At 57.6% G+C, this 21,829-nt stretch overlaps 2 protein-coding genes across 6 annotated transcripts in view; one reads left to right on the plus strand and one right to left on the minus strand.

The window, feature by feature from the left end:
* The window catches only part of DUSP8 (dual specificity phosphatase 8), a 19,520-nt gene extending 10,849 nt beyond the window's left edge, over positions 1-8,671 (minus strand). The window contains exons 1-2 of one of the 5 annotated variants that reach the window (XM_033206469.1): positions 8,623-8,671; positions 1,488-1,826 (exon numbers count right to left, since the gene is read on the minus strand). In XM_033206469.1, the coding sequence (XP_033062360.1) occupies positions 1,488-1,718 (231 nt within the window). In that variant the 5' untranslated portion in view covers positions 1,719-1,826; positions 8,623-8,671. Of the gene's footprint in view, positions 1-1,487; positions 4,582-7,767; positions 8,145-8,622 lie in introns of those variants that run through there. The other 4 variants (XM_033206468.1, XM_033206465.1, XM_033206467.1 and 1 more) reach the window with 4 other exon arrangements.
* Positions 8,669-21,829, plus strand: part of LOC117080967 — a 27,438-nt gene continuing 14,277 nt past the window's right edge. The window contains exon 1 of the mRNA XM_033206470.1: positions 8,669-8,925. The gene's annotated coding sequence lies outside the window, so the exon portion shown is untranslated. The remainder of the gene's footprint in view (positions 8,926-21,829) is intronic.

Consider the following 21,829-nt stretch of genomic DNA (forward strand, 5'->3'; position numbering starts at 1 on the left):
CCTTGCTGCCTGGAGGGGAGGGCAGGTGCGGTCACACACCTCACACACTCTCTATCTGCCAGAGGCCCAGGTGCACACACCCACACCACACAGCAGGCCACGGGGGCCGGGAGGGATGGGCTCCTGCCCTGCGCAGCTGTGCCCCCATGCCAGGCACATGGGTGAAGGGCACGGGTACTCTGGGCCAGGCCCGTGTGGAGGAGACACAGGTGAGTGCAGTGGGAGCCCAGCATAGGACCTGGCTGGTTCCTGAGGTGATGGAGGGACAGGGAAGCTCGGCCCACTTCAGGGATTCCAGAGACAGATGCCTTTGGGTGTGGGCTCTCAGTGGGGCTAACTCTGCAGCCAGCAATTCTGCTCCCCACCCTATCCCCTCCCCAACCCCCAGCCGAGAAACAGAGGGCTCCAGCAGGACCCCAGGCCCCTGCACCAATTCCGGAGGCAGTAGCTGGAAGCTGAGTTCCTCCTACCCTCCTCCCCCACCCCAAGGGCCGGCCCAGATGTTGAGTGGCTTTTGCTCAGACAGCACCGATGCCCCCGCCCTGAAAGCACACTCAGCCCTTAAGCCAGCTGAGCCGCCAACCCCAGGCTGGGGTGACGTCATCGGCAGCCAATGGGATCGCACTCTGCCGGGAGTCCTCGCTGGGGGTCATTAATCACCGGATTCCCCTTGTTGGAAGCCAAAGGGAGCAGCTTCTGGCCTTGGGGCGGGTGGACTCCTGGCCAGTGGCCATCCCACTTGAGTCCTCCCATGTCCCAGTTCCGAACAGGGCATATTAGTGACCCAGACCCCTCTCAAAGCCTCCAGTGCCAAGAGCTTGTCTCCCTCGTACCCCTGCAAGGCAGTGGAAAGAGGAGGTGCCGCCACCTTCACAGGTCAACAGCCCTGCTGGCCCCTCGCCAGCTGCACCTGATGGGCGGAATGAGCTGTCCTTTCCCAGAAGGACATTCCTGGGGGGCCACAGAGAGAATTCTGGGTCCCCGAAAACTCTGCAGGCTGGGGGGAGCTGTGGGACAGGGATACCGACTGCTCACGTGTGCCTTTTGACCACCCCTCCTGTCCTCACAGCAGGGGGAGTGGACCACACAGCTGTCCCTGTCCCGTGCAGGCCAGCTGGGCTGCTCCCACTGCCATGTGGTCACACCTTGCTCTTCTGTTCACGGCTCCGCTCTGTGAACCTGGGCCGGCCACACAGTCCTATCTGCGTGGGGAGGGCCCGGCACCTCCGTGCAGGAGCTGAGCGAGGAGGCCCTGGAGGGAGGGTACGGAGGAATGCTGCGGGGGTGTGTGTGGGGGTGCCCTGAGCAGGAGCAACAGGCAGTGGTGAGAGGCAAGTGCCGGGAGGCTGCTCCACACGCCCCCGGCTGTGACCCCAAGGAGCCGAGTTTGGACCGGAGGGCAGAGGAGGGGGTGCTGCCCGAGCTGAGGGCCCCTTAGCCATGGACCCTGGAGGTGGTGCACGCCTGGCGAGCAGTGGGCTGGGTACCTGGCTGCGTGCAGCCGGCTGGATGAGTTCCGCAATGGTCACCTTGCCCTGCTGCAGCCGCCGCTTCACCAGCTTGGAGCAGCAGATGTTGACGGAGCTGAGCACATGCCAGCTGTTGTACTCCACGAAGGAGCGGCTGTCGATGACCAGTGGCCCCCCAGGCCCGCCCCGCAGCAGGCTGGCCAGCTTCTTGGCGTCCATAACCTTCCTCGGGAGCCGGTCCCCGGCCATGGTGGGGCAATGGGTGCTGGGGAAGGTGACCCCTGAAGTGAGGGGGGGCTGCTCCAACGGCCCAGGTGTGGCCTTGCGCTGGGAGTGACCTAGCACATGGTGCCGGACCTGCAGGGACAGGGGGACGGTCAGCAGTGCTGCAGGTCCCTGGGTGGCACCCAGAAGCTCCCCAGGACAGATCGGAGCTGGGACCTGCGCCCACCAGGACATCTAAGCCCAACGTGTGCCCGTGGGGACCCTTCTCCCTCTGGAGAGACCCCGTCGAGGTCACAAGGCCAGCAGCAGGATGCAACAAGGCAGAGGGGGGCAAATGGGCCCCACAGGGAAGGGTCTGAGGGCTGGACGAGGCCAGGGGTTCTTCCTGTGGGCCCTGGGGTTCACCGACCCTTAGGCATTCCAGAACATTCCATCTCATCCCTGGGACACAGGCATCTCCCTGCTGTGACCTCTGTATCTTTTCCACCACAGGACCCCCAGCAAGTCAGGGGTCTGGACGGTGCCTCACCCTCCCTCGTGGTCCAGCTCTCTGCCCTCCTCCGGGCTTGCTGTCTTCACACCTGCCCCTCCCTCCCTGGACTCCCCAGGGAGTCCAATCCCTGGAGACTTGACTCCAGGGCAGCTCCATAAGCTGATAATCCAGCCCCTGGTGGATGGTGGCCTTGGGGCTGCCTCCACTGGAGAGTGGGCTCCCCGGGGCAGCTGGATGGCAGGTGGGTGCGGGAGGGGCTCGGGCACGGGGGCAGACTCTTTTGCCACTGCTGCCCTCCTGGCCTGCAGGCTGAGGTTTAGTGCAAGCCACGTGCCTGCTGGGGATGAGTGCCCAGCTCCTGCAGGGGAGTGTCGCACCCACAGAGTGCCCCTCCCCCAGCGGAGCCTGGGGTCTAGGGAGCCCCTTCAGGGGCTGATGGGGCCCAGGATGGGAGGGGTGGGGCAGTCCTAGGAAGAAGGTCAGTGTCGGGGACCCTGCAGGGACCAAGCCCTTGGCATGGCCTGCAAAGGCAGACTGCCAGGTGGGCAGGTGGAGTAGGGATGTTTGAGGATGGAGCCTCTGGAAGCCCCTCCTGCAGGCTTGGTGACAAGCCTCTGTCATTGCCCCACTGCTGGGCCCCATCTCCCTGTCACCTGTCAAGACTGGCCTTCCTCTGGGTCCACTTTAGACTCACAGCCCCTAGGAGGCACACAGTGTAAGGACAATGAGTTTGCTTCAACTATGGGGAAACTGAGGCTTGGGGCAAGGGTGGGACCTGGGTCACACCTGGGTCACACACAGATAGGCACTGGGTGTTCCTGCAAGGTCATCTCCCTTGTGCCCCCACGGCTGCCAGCCAGTCAGGAAGTTTACTCCACCCAGCTCAGGAGTGAGGGAAGGCTGGGAGATAGGTGCACCCTGGGCCCTGCGCAGAGTGGGCTACGGTGGGCAGTGGACCCTCAGCAATTCAGACCCCCAACCCACAGCCACAGGGGGAACTGGGGGGAGCCACCCTGAGGACACCTGTGCACTGCCAACAGCAGGCTGGGGACAGAGGCCACCACCATTTCTGGACTCTCCAGGTCAGCTACCAGGCTGGCAGGGGCCAATGGGAGAGTTCACAGAGCAGCAGGTGCAAGGCTGGTGTGGACCTCGTCCCTGGCTCAGCCCCGACTCCACACTGAGGGGCAGGTCCCAGCTCCTACCTGCCCAGGAGTCCCAGCCTCACACATACTCTCCTTCTCCAGACACTTCAAGCTTGGCCCCTTGCCTGGCCCCTCCCGCCTCGACTAGGCCCAGGCCTCTGTGCATATTCCCACCACCCATCCTGCTGCCAGAGGCCAGGGGAACACCTGGCTGTGGACGGGCAGCCTCAGCTGACCCCACAGCTGACACCAGGGACTGCAGTGGCACCTGGTCAGCGGGGCCTCAGGATCCCACTCAGACAGACACCGTTCCTGGGCTGGTGCTCCAGCCTCCACCACAGGGTGGGGAACGAGGCCTGGGAGACCTTCCCAGGGCCAGACCCAGCAAGTTCAACAGCAAAAGAGCCTGCTGCCTGCCTGCCGTGGAGGGTCTCTGCCTGCCAAGGGGGTCCCTGACTGCCTACAGAAGAGCCTCAATGAGCTGTTTGTCCTTCCTGAGTTCTACCTGAGCCTTGCACAGGTGGTGAGAGGCGAGGGCCCAGATGTGTGGTCCTGGGGAGACAGCAACTCCAGGTGCCCCATACGACACCCAAGGGCCCAGCTCAGAGGCCCAGAACAGTGAGAAGGCTGCAGTAGCAGGACACTTGGGCTGGGGGTCCTTCGAGGAGCCGCCCCTGGCCTCAATGTCCTCATCCGTTAAGTGGTGGTGGATTCTCTGTCACTGAAAACAACGGAAGCAAACACCGCCCAGTGCGGGAGGAGGGCAGGTGTGAGAAGAGGCCCTCGCCCTCCCTGCAGCCAGGGCCTAGGCTTCATATAGCCTTGAGTCCTGACACTGCCATGAGAGACTCGGTGCAGCCAGCCAGGCCTGAGACCCAGAGGGAGGGGAGGGAGGAGGGCAAGTCCAGCTGCAGGGCAGTGGGCAGGGGCTGGAGGGGCGGGAGGATGGGTCCCGGCCTTTACCTGTCCCTGCTCTGCCTCCCAAGCAACCCTGAGCTGCAGCTGGGCCTATCACCCACAATAGTATTGTTATTTGCAGCCGAAGGGGACTCATTAGCAAGTTAGCACCTCCACTGTCGCCATGGCAACGGCAGAGGTGCCAGGCAACCGCTGCTCCTGTGGCAGCCACCACCATGGAGCAGGCTCCTCTGCAGAGTGGGCACGTGCCCCTCCCTGCTCTCTCCCACCCACCCCAGCAGGTGCCCGGCAGTGCAGAGCCCAGTCCTCAGCCCCTCCGCTCCTCTGCCCTACCTGGTCCTAACCTTCCTTCCCACTCCCAGTACCTGCTGTGCCCAGCACCCTCCCTGCAGCTCACTGGCTCCCCACCCCCTCAGAGGCTTTCTCTACTGCTAAGGGCAGACCAGGTGCCCCCTCCTGTAGGAAGCCTCTGTGCTGTGCTGGCCTCTGGGAGAGCATCCTCACAGGGTCTCCTTGGACCTACAGCTCCCAGAGGGGCATGTCCCTCACCTCTGGTTCCCCAGATGCTAAGGATCGGGGCCCAGCTATGCCAGGGATGAGGCAGGTTGGGTGGGGTGGGGAATGGAGACACTAACGACAGCCTGGTGCAGATCAGTGGGGCCAGCACTGGCCATGTGGGAACAGAGGTAAGGAAACGTGAATGGTGTTGGTCCCACGCCTCTCCTTTCACGGCCCCACATGCCAAGCCCTCCTGAGTACCGGTGGCCCTGCTATTCCAGTGCCTAGAGCTTGGGGGTGAGAGGCAGGGCCGCGGACAGGATGCCCCCTGGCACAGCCCCATACACCCTCCTCAAAGGTCTTTGAGCCCAGGAGGAAGCAGTTTCCAAGTCCAAAGTCAGAAGAAGGCTCCTCCCAGCCCCACACCTTCCAGGAGGCACCAGGTAGCCACCCTCCCCTGGGACACAGCACACCTGGCTCTGGTGCTGCGTGCACACTGCCCTCTAGGTGTGCCAGAACACACCCCTTTGCACACCCACTCCACACACACTGGGCTGGTGCCCCTTACCCGCGATCCACCTGCCCTGCGTGCAAGTACCCACACGTGAATGTGTGCACACACGTGGTGCTGGACGTATACCAGAGTACACGCACGTCCTTGCCCTCTGTGTGCAGAATCCCCTGAGAACCCCAGGACTCTGGTACCCCAGGGGCCAGCTCCAGACTCCTTACACACACGAGCTCCCATACCCAGCGCCTCTACACAGCACATTCCTGTCCCTGAGCACAGATGGGACCAGGGAGTCCCAGGCCACCCCCAACTCTCAACTGACAGTATCCTCGCCACGTTACCTTCTGCTCAGCACCTAGAAATGGGGACTCATGACCTTCAGAGATAGCTGCCAGGACTGTCAAGCATGGGGGGATGGGACTGTGTCTCCCCCTTACACCTAGGCAGGCTCTTCGAGCTGTCTGGCTCACTGTCACCCACGGATGCCTCTGGAGGCAGAAACCGTCACAATAAGGAGGCTGGGGAGAGACTGGTGGGTGGCGACTCTGGGAGGCAGGGACCCTGCACTCATGCAGGTCAGCTCTCTTCCCTCACTGGGCTCCCCCAAATGCCCTCATCCCTGCATCCCCTTAGCTCCCTGAGCTAGTGGTGCAGGACCCAAGCTGGCCTACACTCTGCTCCGCTGGCCTGGGGAAGCTGTGGACCTGGGAGAAAGTGGGGTGGGGTTGGGGGCTCCCTCCGATCCCAGGAACAGGGTCTGGGTAGGGCAGGGGATGGGAGAGCTTGGCACAGGGGGCCGTGAGGACATATCCAGGTTCCCTCCCTTCCCACCGGGCCTGTGTCCCTCCTCCTGGTCACTGTACCACACGCTAAACACCAGGACCAGCCTGGGGCTTCCAAGGTTCACTGCCCTGAGCAACGCCAGCAGAGGGGGCCTCAGCCGGTGCAGTTCTCACGTCCAGAACCACCTCTCTCTCGCTGTGGGTCTGCCCCTTTCCTTGCCTTCTGCAAGAAGTGACACCTAGGTCTCATCAGGCCCCAGCCGAAGGCCCTTCGAGACACCTGCCCAGTGGCAGCCTCTAGGCCCTGACTTCAGCCCCAACCTGAGAAGAGAGGGGTCCTGGAGCAGAGACTGACTCTAAGCTTCTTTCTGCATCTCTGTTCATGGGACTTTATTCCCAGAAACCTCCCGGAGGACAGAGGGCACCAGGGGAATAGAACCTGCCCAGCCACACTCCTGCAGCTCCAGGCTGGCTGAAGCAGGAGGTATTTCAGCGAGACTTCAGGATGAACTTTCAGCTGGGGTCACATGATCTGCCATCCACATCCAGTGCTTATTAGCAGTGAATGCATGGGACTGTCCTCCTGGTAGAGGGCTGGGGGCCTGGGGTGCTACATTCACCCCTGCACCGCCTAGGTGCAACAGTGTCTCTGGGTGGGCTGTGCCAGAAGGGAGGCAAGCGAGAGTGCCCGGTCTTGAACCTCCTCTCGGAACCCCCGCAGGGGCACAAAAGGAGCTTCCCTGGCCTGCAGCACCCCACCCCCACCCCAAGCTGCATAGCAAGAGCACTGCGGAGCCACACGACATCCTGCCACCCCCTCCTCCATCACACAGCGTCCCCGCCCCCCATCACTGCAGCACAGAGCCCCTATTCCCCTCAGCAGAGGCCCGTGCACACACCCCGGAGCAGGGAGACGGAGGCAGATTCTCCCAGAAGGGGCGGCCCTGTGGGGGCTGGGCCTATTGTTGCCCCCTCCCCTCCAAGCCAGACTGTTAGGTACCCCCACCTGGTCTGCTCCGCATCCCAGGCTGGGCAGCTGGGCCTAGCGAGGTGGCTGCAGCAGCCTGGCTGTGCCAGCCCCTCCCCCAGCGCCGCGGCTGCCTCTGCAGCAGGCGGAAGGGCGCAGGGGCTTTATCCTTCAGGGGCCGGCTGGGCACCCCGGGGTGGGGGTGCGGGGCGGCCTGGACATTTGAGGGGATGGATCTGCAGCCCTCCCCTGCGACAGGGGACGGCCCCTTCCCGGGTGTCCCACGCCAGAGGCCGTCGCGTCCCTCCCACGGCCGAGGCTCCACACCTCCCGGACCGGCTCCGGGCCAGGGTCCGCCTGCTCCGGTTCTGGCCCCCGCAGGGGTGCCGTTCGGGACGTCGGGGGCTCGCGCAGATCCGCGCTGGATCTCAGGTGGCCCTGGTGGGTCCGGGATTTTTGTCCCCCCCGTTCCACACCCAAAGAAGGAGCTGCGTGGAGAAGGACGGCAACGCGGCGGGCGGGCGTGGGCTGGGCCCGGGTCCGCCGGGCGCGGCGGAAGGCGCGGAAGGGGCCTCCCTGTCCCGGGCGTCCTGGCCGGCCGGGGCCGCTCACTCCAGGGCCGCCTCCTCCTCCCGGGCGCCCGCCGAGTGCCGCTGCCCCAGCGCCCCCGACGCTGCGCCCTCCGCCCCCCGGCCCGGGCCGGTGAACCCAGTCCCCTGCGCCTGCCGCCGCCCCCGCCCCGCCGGCGCCTCCGCTCACCTCGCTCGCGCTCGCCTGGGGGGCGCTCCGGGGACCCGCGCCGCGCTCAGGGCGCCCGCTCGGCTGCGCCGTCCATGGGCCCGGCGGGGGCCCGCGCAGCCGGGGCAGGGGCCGGGGGAGCGCGCGGGCCGCGTCGCCGTCGCCGCCGTCGCCGCCGCCAACGCCGCGGGGAGCGCTCGCTCGGGCCGGGGCGCGCGCACTGCGGGCGGGCACGCGCGCTCGCGGCGCGCATCCCAGCCCCGCGGCTCGGCGGGCGCGGCCGGGCGGTTCCGGCGCGGCTCGGGCTCGGGCTCGGGCTCGGGCTCGGGCTCGGGCTCGGGCGTCTGGCGTCCGGCGGGGCGGTGTGGGGGGAGCCGGCTCGGCCGCCGCGCTCGGCCGCGAGTGACAGGCCCGGGGCGGAGGGCGGGGCAGCCGGCGGGGATGAGGTCATGCCGAGCGAAAAAAGCCCCTGACGTCACCTGCAGCCAATCAGCTCGCGCGGCTCGGGGGCAGGTGACGTCAGCGGAGCCCGGGCTCGGGGTGAAGCCGAGGCGGTGGCCGCGGGGGGGCGGGGTGCAGGGTGCGGGTGGGTCGCGCTGCCGCCGCCTTCCGTCCTCACCCCGGGACCGGCTCTTAAAGGGACCACGCGGCGTCCGGGACCCCGCCTCCAGGAAGCCCTCCCGGCCCCGCGCTCCGCGTCACGCCGGCCCCCAGCCGCGTCGCACAGACCCCGGACGGTCCAGCCGAGCGGCCCCGGGCGCGACGTCCTCCCCCCGGCCCGGGCAGGCGCCGGCGCCGCTCCCCACTTCGCCTGGCCTTTGTTAGCGCGAGGCCGCCGCCGGGGAGCCCTCCCCAGACCCGGGCGCGGCGTTTTACCTGCAGCCGCTGCGCTCGCCCCGCCGCGACCCCCGCATGACGGAGCCGGAACCCCTGCACCCGGGCGGACCGGGGACCCTCAGGGGCGAGCCGGCTGCTTCGGGTCACACATCCGCGAACTCCGGGGGCGGGCTCCCCAGGACGCCGCCGCCCCCCACGACCCCCAGCCCTCCCGCTTCCGTGGAAAGCCGCCCCGACGACCCCCGTGCGGGTTGTTGAGGGGCCGTCCTCCGCCGACCGCTGTGGGAACAGCTCCGCGCGTGCGGCGGGACGCGGCGAGTCAGGGGCAGGAAGAACGCACGGGTAATTGCACCTTGGGCAGGTGTTGGGCGGGAGCAAGGGGGTCAGACTCGCGCTGCAGGGAGAGGGCGGGGAGGCCTCGCTGTTCTTGAGGAAGGGGACAAAGACCCCTGCCCAGGAGCCTGGGAGTCTTTGAAGGTAATGATGGTTTTGGTAGGGGTGTCACCAGACACCCCAGACGTTTCTAAAAGGCCTCCTCCCCGCTGCCTGGTGGAGAGGGAGCGTGGGGGGAATCCACCTTCTGCCCCCGAGCCCCCAACCAGCCTGGACCCCCCAGGGTCACCCTGGGGCTCTGAAGGGGGCTTCGGTCGCTGGTTGAATGAAGGGCCACAGAAAATGAAACCGCCGCAACGACCGCAGAACCCTCAGTCGGCACCAGGACCCCGGAGCTCAGGGTGCGAATGGTGATGGCTGGGGGTGGGGAGGACTGTGGGCAACAGGGGGTGCTGAGCGGGGTTCGGGGCTCCCCCTTTCCATACTCAGTCTTCCTGCCAGCCTCAGAGCTGAGTGCACAGTTGGCGATTAATAAGCGCTTGCAGCTCCCCTCCCTGGCCAGCCTGAGGGGAGCGGCAGTGACCCATATGGGATACGGGTGGCGGTGGGGTGCGTTCCTGGCACAGAGCTGGCACACAGCACAAACGAACCCCTTGGCGGGAGTGGGGCTGTCCCGGAAGGAAGCCCTGGGAGCCTAGGGGTTATTGGGGTTGGGACTGCGCCCCAAAGCGGGAGGGCCTTGCGAGAAGGGAGGCCCTGGCTGGAGGGGGGATCCTGAGGCTGGAGGTGCCGGATCCGGATGCGGGGCCAGGTGAATAGGGCTGCGGGATGCAGCCTTGCTGGGTCTGAAAAGTGGGGGAGGCTTGGCCCTAGGAGGGGCAGGAGGATTCAGGCTGAGACCCGGAGGGGGCAAAGGAGGTCCTTGAGGAGGCACACAGGCCTGGAAGGGCCTGGGACCCGCAGGCGTGGGAGCTGTTGGCCATTAGATAGAGGGGCTGTCGCCTGGGGAGAAGCCTCACCTGGCTTGTTCCCCCTGCCAGGCATAGGTGGGCCGGATGGGAAAAGGACGGGCATGTCTTCTGCGCAGGTGGGATGTGGCCAGCATCTGCCTGTGGCCTGGGAGTGCCCATTGTCCCGTAAGAGCTCTGGTTATACCCTGGGCAGGTGGCAGGCAGCGACCTTGAGCCCTTCCTGGAGGCTCTCAGGGGATGGTTTGGAGGGGAATACAGCTTCCCCTGCAGGGCCTGGGCTGTCCCTGGGGAGCGGAGTGCCCTGGGCGGCGATTGCTATAATCCTCGTGGTCATTTTCATGCGAATAAGCACTGAGAGCGTTAGGTTCTGCCCGCAACCAGGGTGGAGGGCTAGGGAGGTGGCACCCTGCAGAGGACGGTGGCTTTTCTGCAGCCCCGCTGCTTGGTTCCACGTTGCCTTTACACCCAGCAGGTGCCGGCCCGGGCGGTGGGCGCGGGGGCCTGGGTGTCCGACCAGGTCAGCTCAGTTCAGCTCAGCTCGGCGGCTGCACCGCCTCCCGGCACAGGTGTGGCCTGGGGTTGGGGGCGCGACCCAGGGAGGGGGCTGCGGTGTCAGTCCCGGCCGGGGCCTGTAGATGCCGCCTCGGGGGTCTCTGGGGCTGGGGAGGATCCTGCGAGGGGCCAGGGAGGCTCCAAGGCCGCGCGCGGCAAGGGTCGTGGCGGCGTCCAGCAGCCTGGGGCCGGACGCGCGCTCCGGGCAGGGCAGGTAGAGGCCGAGAGGGGCCGGCCCGGCGGTTCGCGCGCGCCCTCTGCCGTCCGCAGGCCGCGGCGCAGGCTCTGCCGCCTGAAGCTCGTCTTGCCGCAGGGAGGATGTCCAAGGTCGTTTCTTAAAGCATCCTTGTTGTGCATGAAGGAACGGTGGGGTTCACTTTTCTCGCTAATGTGCATATAATTGTTGCAACTAATTATGTGTGGCAAACCTCCATGCCACTATTTTCCCAACCTTTTTTAAGTCAAGGCATAGCTAACTCAATAAAATGCCCATCCCAGCTGTTCAAGTAGGCTTTTTCTCCAGTTATTTCTTTAAAAACCTCATTATTTTTTATAGTGGTAAAATGCAATAGCATGTAGCAACATACGATGTACCATATGAACTATTTTAAAGTGAATTTGGCGCATTAAGTACATTCTCTTGGTGTGTAACCATCACCACTACCTATCTCTGGAGCTTTTACTCTTGCAAAACTCGAATTCTACTCTGTCCTCATTAGACACCAACTTCCCAACCCCCTCCCCAGCCCTTGGCACCCATTATTCAAGTAGTTTTTTTTTTTTTTTGACAGAGTCTCCTTCTTGTCACCCAGGCTGGAGTGCAGTGGTGCAATCTCAGCTCACTGCAACCTCCATCTCCTGGGTTCAAGTGATTCTCCTGCCTCAGCCTCCCAAGTAGCTGGGATTACAGCTGGCCTCTACCATGCCCGGCTAATTTTTGTATTTTTAGTAGAGATGGGGTTTCGCCGCGTTGGCCAGGATGGTCTCGAATTCCTGACTTCAAGTGATTCTCCCGCCTCGGTCTCCCAAAGTGCTGGGATTACAGGCGTGAGCCACTGCACCCAGCCAGTAGATGGGTTTTGACAACCGTATACATAGTTTTATCACCACCATTGTGAGACCTTGAAACTTTATTACCCCAGGAAGTTCCTTGGTGCCCGGTCCTCACCCTCTGACCTGTCGCTGTGAGTTACTGTTGTCTGTTCGTACACTTCATAGAAATGGAAACAATGGAAACAGTGAGAGGACTTTTGCCCCTGGCATCTTTCACTCAAGGAAAAAAATTTTTTTTTTCCAGACAGAGTGTCTTCGTCCCCCAGACTAGAGTGCAGTGGCGCGATCTCAGCTCACTGCAACCTCTGTCTCCCGGGTTCAAGTGATTCTCCAGCCTCAGCCTCCCAAGTAGCTGGGATTACAGGCACGTGCCACCACACCCATCTAATTTTTGTATTTTTTAGTGGAGATGGGGTTTCACCACGTCGGCCAGGCTCATCTCGAACTCCTGACCTCAGGTGATCTGCCCACCTCAGCCTCTCAAAGTGCTGGGATTACAGGTGTGAGCCACCTTGCCTGGCCTTAAGGAAATACTTTTGAGATTCGTCCACATTGCTGCTTTCCCGCAACCTGATGATAATGTCTGTGTGGTTCTGTATTTCATGGGTGTATGTCAAGAGTTGAACCAATTCTTTATTTTTTACATATTATATTATTTTTTTCATATTTGAGCTATAAAAAACTGCAGCAGGCCAGGCGCGGTGGCTCATGCCTGTAATCCCAGCACTTTGGGAGGCTGAGGCGGGTGGATCATGAGGTCTGGAGATCGTGACCATCCTGGCTAACATGATGGAAACCCTGTCTCTACTAAAAATCCAAAAAAGTATCCGGGCGTGGTGGCAGGTGCCTATAGTCCCAGTTACTCGGGAGGCTGAAGCAGGAGAATCGCTTGAACCCAGGAGGCAGAGGTTGTAGTGAGCCGAGATCGCACCACTGCACTCCAGCCTGGGCAACAGAACGAGACTCCATCTCAAAAAACAAAACAAAACAAAAAACAAACAAACAAAACTGCAGCAGATAGCATCCTATTATATATGCTTAAAAAAAAGATATGGGGTCTCACTATTTTATCCAGGCTGGACTGAACTCTTCCTGGGCCCAAATGATCCTCATGCTTCAAGCTCCCTGTAGCTGGGATTATAGACACGTGCCACCACACCCAACTCTTACATGTTTATAACACACTTCTCAGATTATCTTTCTTTCTTTCCTCCCTCTCTTTCTCCTCCATTTCCTCCATTCCTTCCTTCCGTCCTTCTGTCCTTCCTGTCTTCCTTCTCTTTCTTGACAGGCTCTCACTGTGTCACCCAGGCCCTCACTGTGTCACCCAGGCCGAGTGTACTGGTGGAAATACAGCTCACTGCAGTCTCAACCTCCTGAGCTCAAGGGATCCTCCCATCGCAGCCTCCTGAGTAGCTGGCACTACAGGCATGTGCCAGCATGTTCAGCTAATTAAAAAAATTTTTTTGGCCACATGTGGTGGTGCCTGCCTGTAATCCTAGCTACTCGAGAGGCTGAGACACCAGAATTGCTTGAACCTGGGATGCCGAGCTTGCAGTGAGCCAAGATCATGCAACTGCACTCCAGCCGGGGTGACAGAATGAAACTCCATCTCAGAAAAAAAAATTTTTTTTTTTTTTTTTAGAGATGAGGTCTATGTTACTGAGGCTGGTCTCAAATTCCTGGGCTCAAGCAATCCTCCTGTCTCAGCCTTCCGCCTTCCAGAATGCTGGGATTACAGGATTATTTTCTTTCCTAGTTTTGTTTGTTTGTTTGTTTGTTTTTGTTGTTGTTGTTGTTGTTGTATTTAGACGGCATCTTGCTCTGTTGCCCAGGCTGGAGTACACTGACGTGATCTTGGCTCACTGCAACCCCCACCTCCCAGGTTCAAGCAATTCTCCTGCCTCAGCCTCCCGAGTAGCTGGGGTTACAGGCGCCTGCCACCACGCCTAGCTAATTTTTGTAGTTTTAGTAGAGACGGAGTTTCACCATGTTGGCCAGGCTGGTCTCGATCTCCTGACCTCGTGATCCGCCTGCCTCGGCCTCCCAAAGTGCTGGGATTACAGGCGTGAGTCACTGCGCCCGGCTTTTTTTTTTTTTTTTTTTTTTAATTTATTTATTTTTAAATTTAAGACAGAGTCTCTCTCATTGCCCAGGCTGGAGTGCAGTGGTGCGATCTTGGCTCACTGCAACCTCTGCCTCTTGGATTCAAGCGATTCTCCTGCCTCAGCCTCCCAAAGTGCTGGGATTACAGGCGTGAGCCACAGCGCCTGGCCGGTGGGGCCATTCTTTACAGGCTGTCAGGGAGCTCTGCAGCACGTGATGTTAGCTCAGCTGTATTTCTGTTTCCGTTTTGTACTGAGTTGTTGGTTTTTGAAGTGCTTTTCTTCCATTTACTGAGATGGGCATGCGTTTTCCCTCCTTTGTTCTGTGAGTTGGTAACTTGCATGGATTGGATTTTGAATGTGCAATCAATCTTTCATCCCTGGTTGTGATATATTTGCTGAATTTTCTTAGATTTTTACATTTACTCATGAAATGTTTGGAAAATATATTTTCTTTCTTTCTTTCTTTTTTGAGATGGAGTCTCGCTCTGCCGCCCAGGCTGGAGTGCAGTGGCCGGATCTCAGCTCACTGCAAGCTCCGCCTCCTGGGTTTACGCCATTCTCCTGCCTCAGCCTCCCGAGTAGCTGGGACTACAGGTGCCCGCCACCTCGCCCGGCTAGTTTTTTGTATTTTTAGTAGAGACGGGGTTTCACCGTGTTAGCCAGGATGGTCTCGATCTCCTGACCTCGTGATCCGCCCGTCTCGGCCTCCCAAAGTGCTGGGATTACAGGCTTGAGCCACCGCGCCCGGCCTTTTTTTTTTTGGGGGTGGGGGTGGAGTCTCATTCTATTGCCCAGGCTGGAGTGCAGGAGCGTGATCTCAACTCATTGCAACCTCCGCCTCCTGGGTTCAAGTGAGTCTCCTGTTTCAGCCTCCCAAGTAGCTGGGATTACAGGCACCTGCCACCACACCTGGGTAATTTTGTATTTTTAGTAGAGACAGGGTTTCACCATGTTGACCAGGCTGGCCTTGAACTTCTGACCTCAGGTGATCCACCCTCCTCGGCCTCCCAAAGTGCTGGGATTACAGGCGTGAGCCTCCGCACCCGGGCTTTTACTTTTGTTTTTTGTGGAGATGCCGTCCTGCCTCAAGCAATCCTCCCACTTTGGCTTCCCAAAGAGCTGGAAATACAGGTGTGAGCCACTGGACCTGGACTCAAAAATTTCTGCTATAATTTCTTGTTCAACTTAGGAGTTATTTAGAAGTCTATGACTTAATTTTCTCACATTTGGAGATTTTAAAAACATTTCTTCCTCTTATTGCTTACTAATAATAATTTGATTCCGCTATGTGAAGGCCCTTACTCTGTAAGATTTTAATATATGTGAGTTAGGTCAAGCTGGTTAATCATGATGTTCAGATCTTCCATAGCTTGACTGACTTGCTTTATCTCCTTGTTATATCAGTGAGAGAGAGAGATTCATTAAAATTCCCAATTATTCCTATACATTCCCAATTATAGTCCCAGTTGTATTTGTGGATTTATCTATTTCTTCTTGTAGTTTCATCGATGTTTGCTTTATATGTTTTAAAGCTCTGTTATTTGGCACATGGAAGTTCAGGATTGTTTTCTGTTTGGTTGCAGGAACTCTCCTGTCATCATGAAATGCTATCTCTAATAATAGTTTTGTTTCAAAGTCCACATTGTCTGATCTTACTATCATTATACCAGGTTTCTGAAAACATTAATGTTTGTCTAATGTATCTTTTTTTTATTATTCTTTTGCTTTCTGTCTTCCTGGATCTTGATATTTAGGGTTTGTTTTTTCTAAACAGCATGCATTTTATTTAACTTGTCTCTGTTTTTTTCCTTTTTTTTTTTTTGAGACAGAGTCTCACTCCGTCACCCAGGCTGGAGTGCAATGGCATGATCTCGACTCACTGCAACCTCGGCCTCCCAGATTCAAGCAATTCTTGTGCCTCAGCCTCCAGAGTAGCTGGAATTATGGGCACGTGCCACCACACCTAGCTAATTTTTTGTATTTTTAGTAGAGACGAGGTTTTAGCATGTTGGCCAGGCTGATCTCAAACTCCTGACCTCAAGGGATCAGCCTGCCTTGGCATCCCAAAGTGCTGGGATTACAGGCATGAGCCACCATGCCTGGCCTTATTTCTGTCTTCTATTAGCTTCCGGGTTATGTATTCATTATCCTTTAATGGCTACCTTAGAGATGGATTTATTTATTTATTTATTTATTTATTTATTTATTTATTTATTTATTTAAGATGGGGTCTCACTCTGTTATCCAAGCTGGAGTGCAGTGGCACAATCACAGCTCACTGCAGACTTGACCTCCCAGGCTCAGGTGATCCTCCCACTTTAGCCTCCTGAGTAGCTAGGACTATAGGCACCTGCCAACACACCCTACTAATTTCTGTATTTTTGGGTAGAGATGGGGTTTCGCCATGTTGCCCAGGCTGGTTTTGAACTCCTGGTCTCGAGCAATCCATCTGTCTTGGCCTCCCAAAGTGCTGGGACTACAGGCGTGAGCCTGTGCACCCATCCAGAGATTGTGCTCTATATCTTCACTTACGATGACATATTATCAGTTAACAATCTCATGTCTTCGTAAACAAGGAAAGAACCTTACAACTATTTAATTCTGTGTATCCCTCTCCTGACTTCCGTGCTGTTGTCCTACATTTTACTTCCACAAAGTTAAAAAATTTTACTGGACATTGAATATTTTATTTATTTATTTATTTATTTATTTAGAGACAGAGTCTTGCTCTGTTGCCCAGGCTGGAGTGCAATGGTGCGATCTCGGCTGACCGCAACCTCTGCCTCCCAGGTTCAAGCAGTTCTCCTGTCTCAGCCTCCTGAGTAGCTGGGATTACAGGCGCCTGCCACCACGCCCAGCTGCTTTTTTTTTTTTGGTTTGTTTTTGAGATGGAATCTTACTCTTGTTGCCCAGACTGGAGTGCAGTGGCGCGATCTCGACTCACTGCAACCTCCACCTCCCAGGTTCAAGCGATTCTCCTGCCTCACCCTCCTGAGTAGCTGGGACTACAGGCGCCTGCCACCACACCCGGCTAATATTTTGTATTTTTAGTTGAGATGGGGTTTTACCATGTTGGCCAGGCTGGTCTTGATCTCCTGGCCTCGTGATCTGCCTACCTCAGCCTCCGAAAGTGCTGGGATTATAGGCGTGAGCCACCGCGCCCAGCCCTTGACTACTTTTTATATTTTTAATACAGACAGGGTTTCACCATGTTGGCCAGTCTGGTCTCAAACTCCTGACCTCAGGTTATCCGCCCTCCTTGGCCTCCTAAAGCGCTGGGATTACAAGTGTGAGCCACCATGCCTGGCCCAATCACAGTTATTTTAAAGCCCTTGTTTCCTAACTCCAATATGTGGCTTATCTGTATCCTGTTTCGACTGTTAGCTTTCTGCATGGTTATTGATCACCATTTCCTGCTGTGTCTTGTATCTTGTGCTCTCTGACTGTCAGAGGTATGCTTCAGAGGACTGTGGGGGTCTATATCTAAGGACTGGGGGGGGGGTCTGTATCTAGGGACCATGGGGGTCTGTATCTCAGGACTGTGGGGGTCTATATCTAAGGACTGTGGAGGTCTGTATCTAGGGACTGTGGGGGTCTATATCTCAGGACCTTGGGGGTCTATAAGGACTGTGGGGGGGTCTATATCTAGGGACCATGGGGGTCTATATCTTGTGCTTCCTGTCAGAGGTATGCCTCAAAGGACCATGGGGTTCTATATCTCAGGACTGTGGGAGTCTATGTCTCAGGATTGTGGGGGTCTGTATCTAAGGACCGTGGGGGTCTATATCTCAGGTCCGTGGGGGTCTGTATCTCAGGTCCGTGGGGGTCTGTATCTCAGGTCCGTGGGGGTCTGTATCTCAGGACCGTGGGGGTCTATGTCTAGGGACTGTGGGGGTCTATATCTAAGGACTGTGGGGGTCTAGCTGCTCTCTTCCAACAGTGAGCGGGTGGCCCCCATCTCTAGTGCAGACAGGGAGAGGAGCTGAACTTTTCATCTACCTGCCCGGTTAGGAATTGGGCCACTGCAGTCACTCGTCCCTCTATGTGACTCTCCCGGAGTTTTGGTTAAGAGTCTGGCCAGTCCGTGTCTTCTCATCCCTGACAGGCTGTCAGAGAGCCACTTCTTCCCCTGAGCTATTGCAGGCTTAGCTCTTTAGTGGTCTGCTCAGGCAGCTTCAAAATCTGGAAAATGTCTTAATGGCCAGATTAACCTGTGCCTGAGGCAAGACCCCTTCCTCTAGAAAAGCTTTGTGTTCTAAGCTCCACAAGGCTACACAAGACTTCAGTGCACCTGTGGAGGCCTCAGACCTCACTTCCTAGCCTCCCCAGAAATGTGCAAATGTCCCAGTTTTCTACCCCAGCCCCTGTGATCGCCAGGAGCCCTGCTGGGTATTTCTCCCAGTAGAATTCCTCTTCCACGGTCGGACTGAGGCTCACCTCATACTCGGCACTGGTTAATTCCCTAAAGGGAGAAAAGCTGACGTTCAGTTCATCTTGGAAGGGCTCTCTCTGAATGTTTTCATCTGGTTCTTGTTGCTTCTACAGTTCTCCAATGTCTTTTTTACAGATACATTTTTCTGGTATTTAAAAATTGTGGGCCAGGTGCTGTGGCTTATGCCTATAATCCCAGTACTTTGGGAGGGTGAGGCAGGCAGATCACTTGAGGTCAGGAGTTTGAGACCAGCCTGGCCAACATGGTGAAACCCTGTCTCTACTGAAAATACAAGCAAAAGACAAAACAAAACAAAACAAAACAAAATTAGCTGGGTGTGGTGGCTCATGCCTGTGGTCCCAGCGACTCAGGAGGCTGAGGCAGGAGAATAGCTTAAACCCAGGAGGCAGAGGTTGCAGTGAGCGGAGATCGTGCCACTGCACTCCAGCCTGGGCAACAGAGTGAGTGAGACTCCATGTCAAAAGAACAAAACAAAAAAAAAACTGTGGTAAGATACATACGGTAGGATTTCCTGAAGTTATTGATTGATTGATTGATTTAATTTTACCATCTGAGTTCTGTAATGAATGTGGCCTTCTCTGGTTGCTTCCATATACATCCCCTCTGGAATGTCATATTTACATTCTTCTGGCTTCTTTTTTCTTTTTTTTTTTTGAGACGGAGTCTCGTTCTGTCGCCCAGTCTGGAGTGCAGTGGCCGGATCTCAGCTCACTGCAGCCTCTGCCTCCTGGGTTCACACCATTCTCCTGCCTCAGCCTCCCGAGTAGCTGGGACTACAGGCGCCGCCACCTCGCCCGGCTAATTTTTTGTGTTTTCAGTAGAGACGCGGTTTCACCGTGTTAGCCAGGATGGTCTTGATCTCCTGACCTCGTGATTCACCTGCCTCAGACTCCCAAAGTGCTGGGATTACAGGCATGAGCCACCGCACCCGGCTGCCGGTATCTTTGATTCAGACTGCCAGCTTCCAGAACCCTGAGAAATAAATACACTTCTGTTGTACATGCCAGTCCGTGGTGTTCTGTTACATCAGCCGGAAGAGAATAAGACCACATGGTAACAGGCCATGATGACCCTCAGTGATTGCTTTTGCCTGATCAAGGCAAGGCACCCCCGCCCTGAGCCAGATGCTGAGAGGCTGCATGGCGAGGGACTGAGCCAGGTGGCTGCTGGTGCTCCTGCCTCTGACCACCACCATGTGTCCAGGATCCCTACTGGCCAGGGCACCCACTTGCAGCTCCGGTCTGGTTCAGGGCAGGTGTGTGTGGTTCCCAGGGGACCCAGTGCAGCCACAGATGCCCCCCACCTTTCTCGAGAGGGAAATAAACAGATAAATATACCAAGACAGCTACGGGGTGCTGGGTTGAGCAGTTTATTGGATGTTTAAAGGACAGAGATCTGAACTCCTAGTGACTACAGAGTGAGCAAGCACCCTGAGTTGTCCTGCAGGGATGTCCGTGCTGGATGCGGTGCCAGCAGGCAGGGCTTGGGGACAGGCATTTGCTGCAGGTGTCGGGGGGAGGTGCAGGGAGGGGCTGGTCTCCAGAAGCCTGGAAGAGAGGCCTTGAAAGTCATTCTTCTTGGGTGCAGGGGCCCATGGCATTTCTTGGTAGAAGGTCAAAGAGAAGTGTTCATGCTTGGCAAGGCAGGAGGGTGGGAGATAGGGCAGTGGGTGGGGAAGGAGAGTCTGGTTCACTGGGTGCCAGGAAAAGGAGGTAAAGGCTGGGCAGGAACCCCTGGCTCCTGACCAGGAATGGCCATGGTAAGAGTCCTGCAAAACCAGAAATCAGATCTTACACTGGCAGCACACGGGAACACAGCAACTGGACTGGGAGCAGCAGGGCTTGCAGCAGCTGGACTGGCAGCAGGATGGCTTACAGCAACTGCACTGGGAGCAGGATGGCCCACAGCCTCCCTTAGAGCCACCACAAGAGCCACAGCTAGAGCAGGAACAGGCTGGGACACAGCAACACACAGGCTTGCAGCAGCAGACGGGCACACAGCAGCCAGAGCCACAGCCCCCACAGCCGGAGCCACAGCCCCCACAGCCGGAGCCACAGCCCCCACAGCCGGAGCCGCAGCCCCCACAGCCCGAGCCGCAGCCCCCACAGCCGGAGCCGCAGCCCCCACAGCCGGAGCCACTACCTCCAGAGCAGCCACAGCAGCCCATGGTTCTGGTGGACTGAGGGTGGAGCAGGCAGAGGAGCAGGTGAGAGGGAGGTGCAGGGGTGGAGCTCCCTGAGCCTGGGCTCTTTATATCCCTGCCCAGGGTCACGTGTGAGGCTGGGCACACGGTCACTTCCTGGTTCCTGTTTGTGCCATTTTTAGGGCCCCTTTTTCTTGTTTCCTCTGGAAATCCACCCCTTGGTGTATGGGCTGCTCAGCGGGCCACAGCTCTCTTGCTGAATCTGTGTCCAGACTTAAGGGAGGGCCCAAACAGTCTAGCCTCTCCCTGTTGTCTCCAGAGTCACATTGGATTTACAAAAGCATCTAATTTAGGCTGGGCGCGGTGGCTCACACCTGTAATCTCAGCACTTTGGGAGGCCTAGGCAGGTGGATCACTTGAGGTCAGGGGTTGGAGACCAGCCTGGCCAAAATGGTGAAATCTCATGTCTACTAAAAACACACAAATTAACGGGGTGTCGTGGCTCACATCTGTAATCCCAGCACTTTGGGAGGCCGAGGCAGGCAGATCACTTGAGTTCAGGAGTTCGAGACCAGCCTGCCCAACATGGCAAAACCCCATCTCTACTAAAAATACAAAAACTAACCAGGCATGGTGGTGAATGCTTGTAACTCCAGCTACTTGGGAGGCTGAGGCAGGAAGGCAGGAGAATCGCTTGAACCCAGGAGGTAAGGTTGCAGAGCAGAGATCACACCACTGTACTTTAGCCTGGACAACAGAGCGGGACTCTGTCAAAAAAAAAAAGTCATCTATTTTAGTTGAACAGATGGTATAAACAGTAATATATTTAAAAAATGTAAGAATAGGCCGGGCACGGTGGCTCAAGCCTGTAATCCCAGCACTTTGGGAGGCCGAGACGGGTGGATCACGAGGTCAGGAGATCGAGACCATCCTGGCTAACACGGTGAAACCCCGTCTCTACTAAAAATACAAAAAACTAGCCAGGCGAGGTGGCGGGCGCCTGTAGTCCCAGCTACTCGGGAGGCTGAGGCAGGAGAATGGCGTGAACCCAGGAGGCGGAGCTTGCAGTGAGCTGAGATCCGGCCACTGCACTCCAGCCCGGGCGACAGAGCGAGACTCCGTCTCAAAAAAAAAAAAAAAAAAAATGTAAGAATAAACCCACTCAACTTGGGAAAAATGGCATAAATAAATGAAGTCTCTGTTCACCCATCTCTCCATATTATTTCTGTCCCACCCTAATTTCTTGAATTTGGAATTTACCACTCTCATGAAGGTCCTCACGCTCCTACTCAATATGTATGTTCCTTTAAAAATGTTTTGTGGGCCGGGCGCGGTGGCTCAAGTCTGTAATCTCAGCACTTTGGGAGGCCGAGACGGGCGGATCACGAGGTCAGGAGATCGAGACCATCCTGGCTAACACGGTGAAACCCCGTCTCTACTAAAAAAATACAAAAAACTAGCCGGGCGAGGTGGCGGGCACCTGTAGTCCCAGCTACTCTGGAGGCTGAGGCAGGAGAATGGCGTAAACCCGGGAGGCGGAGCTTGCAGTGAGCTGAGATCCGGCCACTGCACTCCAGCCTGGGCGACAGAGCGAGACTCCGTCTCAACAACAACAACAACAACAACAACAAAA

Source organism: Trachypithecus francoisi, unplaced genomic scaffold, assembly GCF_009764315.1.
Source record: "Trachypithecus francoisi isolate TF-2019V2 unplaced genomic scaffold, Tfra_2.0 Lachesis_group8, whole genome shotgun sequence".
NCBI lineage: Eukaryota > Metazoa > Chordata > Mammalia > Primates > Cercopithecidae > Trachypithecus > Trachypithecus francoisi.